Source organism: Apteryx rowi, unplaced genomic scaffold (assembly GCF_003343035.1).
Source record: "Apteryx rowi isolate R43461 unplaced genomic scaffold, aptRow1 scaffold_1277, whole genome shotgun sequence".
In the NCBI taxonomy this organism is placed as follows: Eukaryota; Metazoa; Chordata; class Aves; order Apterygiformes; family Apterygidae; genus Apteryx; species Apteryx rowi.
Window position 1 is genome coordinate 20,944 of NW_020447505.1, and position 1,507 is coordinate 22,450.

Consider the following 1,507-nt stretch of genomic DNA (forward strand, 5'->3'; position numbering starts at 1 on the left):
CCGGTAACCGCGCCGGCTCCCGGCAATCTGCCCCCGGCACGGCGGCGGCCGCGTCCCCGGGCTCGCAGCCCGCGGGGGCCGAACGGACCTAAGAGGAGACAGTTGTCGGATGCAGCAAGTGACGCCACCTCCTGCCCCCGCGGGACCGATCGGAAAGCAGTGCAGCCAGGCAGGGCTTTCGCCGTTGCCCGGACTCCTCCGTGCAAAAAGAGCAGGGCGCAAGCTACAAAATGGCAAAAAAAAAAAAAAGAAATCAGGCTGCAAATTGTCCAAGGATCCCGCCGCCTATCCCCGGAGAAAGCCGGAGGAAGCGACGTGCGCACGGCGCAGCACGAAAGGAGGCGACGGGCTTTGGCCTCCTCGGGACTCGCGGCTGGCAACAGCCCGTTTTGCGCTTAGCTGCTTCTCCGACGCTCTCCCCTCCGGCAGCTCCCCGGCACCGCGGCCGGAGCCCGGCCCGGGGGGGCGGAGAAGGACACCAGGTTCAATCAGGCTAAGAGGAGCGAAGCGCTCGGCGGCAGAGGGAGCAACGGGCGCCCGGCCCGGGGCCGAGACGCTTCCACCGAGCAGAGGCAGCGCGAAGAGACGCAAACCAAGGCGGCAGCCTCCGCTCACAGCGGGCTGCGCCGATCGGCCTGTGCCGAGGAGGAGGAGGAAATCCCGGAGGGCAGAATCGAGCCCGAAAGACGCTCACCGTCTTCCTAAGTTCCCTTAACCCGATCGGAGCCAGCCGGACGCACGCAACCTCCGTAGCCTCCGCCTCACCTTTCCAAGCAGGGCCCGGCTCAGAGGGAGCCTTAAATAACACGAGGCCGGGGCAAAATTCGAGTTGGCCAACACGGCGGCTCCGCGGGTCGCCCTGCGACCGTCCCGCACGCCTGCCACTCGGCAGCCGCGCCGCGGGGCCCCGCTCCGCCTCCCGCGCGGTTAACGCCGCAGAGAAACTCGTTAAAGCTTGGGGCACGACGGCCCCCCAGGTACCCACCGGGCAGAAGTCGGCTCGCGGCCCGCGGAACGGGGGAGTTCTGTGGGTTTTAGCACCTAATCTGAGGTTCGCTTCGCCCGCGAGCAGGGACGGGCAACGCCGGACTCGCGCCGAGGAAAGAGCTCAAACCTCCAGGCCTGCTTCGCGCCGGCGCAYGGCCTCGCTGCGTGCCGCGGCGAAGAGCCCTCTCGGCGCCGGGGCGGGACAGAGAGGAGAACCGGTCTCAAAAATTCAAGCGAGACTTTGGGAAAAAAACAGTTATAAAAAGAGAAACTAAAAAGCTTAATAAATAACGGAGGGAGGTGAGAGAGGGGGAGAAAGCACAAAAAAGTCTGTTAATATTTAAATAACTCCATTTATAAAAAGGCAAATTGTTAAGAGCTCCCCCTTGTCGGGGTTGGTTTTTTTTTTAGTTATTGATTTTTTTTTTAAATATTTTTGTAGCCAAAGTCAGTGCAAAGGAGTATAAAAGAAAAACCAACAGTTCCATGCCCTAAGGGTGGAGGGGCTGAGCTAGAGACA

General features: G+C 61.6%; 1 protein-coding gene across 1 annotated transcript in view; it reads right to left on the reverse strand.

The window, feature by feature from the left end:
* Window positions 1-818: 818 nt before the first annotated feature.
* Window positions 819-1,507, reverse strand: part of IKZF4 (IKAROS family zinc finger 4) — a 24,908-nt gene continuing 24,219 nt past the window's right edge. The window contains exon 10 of the mRNA XM_026055921.1: window positions 819-1,226. Coding sequence (XP_025911706.1) covers window positions 1,217-1,226 — 10 coding nt within the window. The 3' untranslated portion in view covers window positions 819-1,216. The remainder of the gene's footprint in view (window positions 1,227-1,507) is intronic.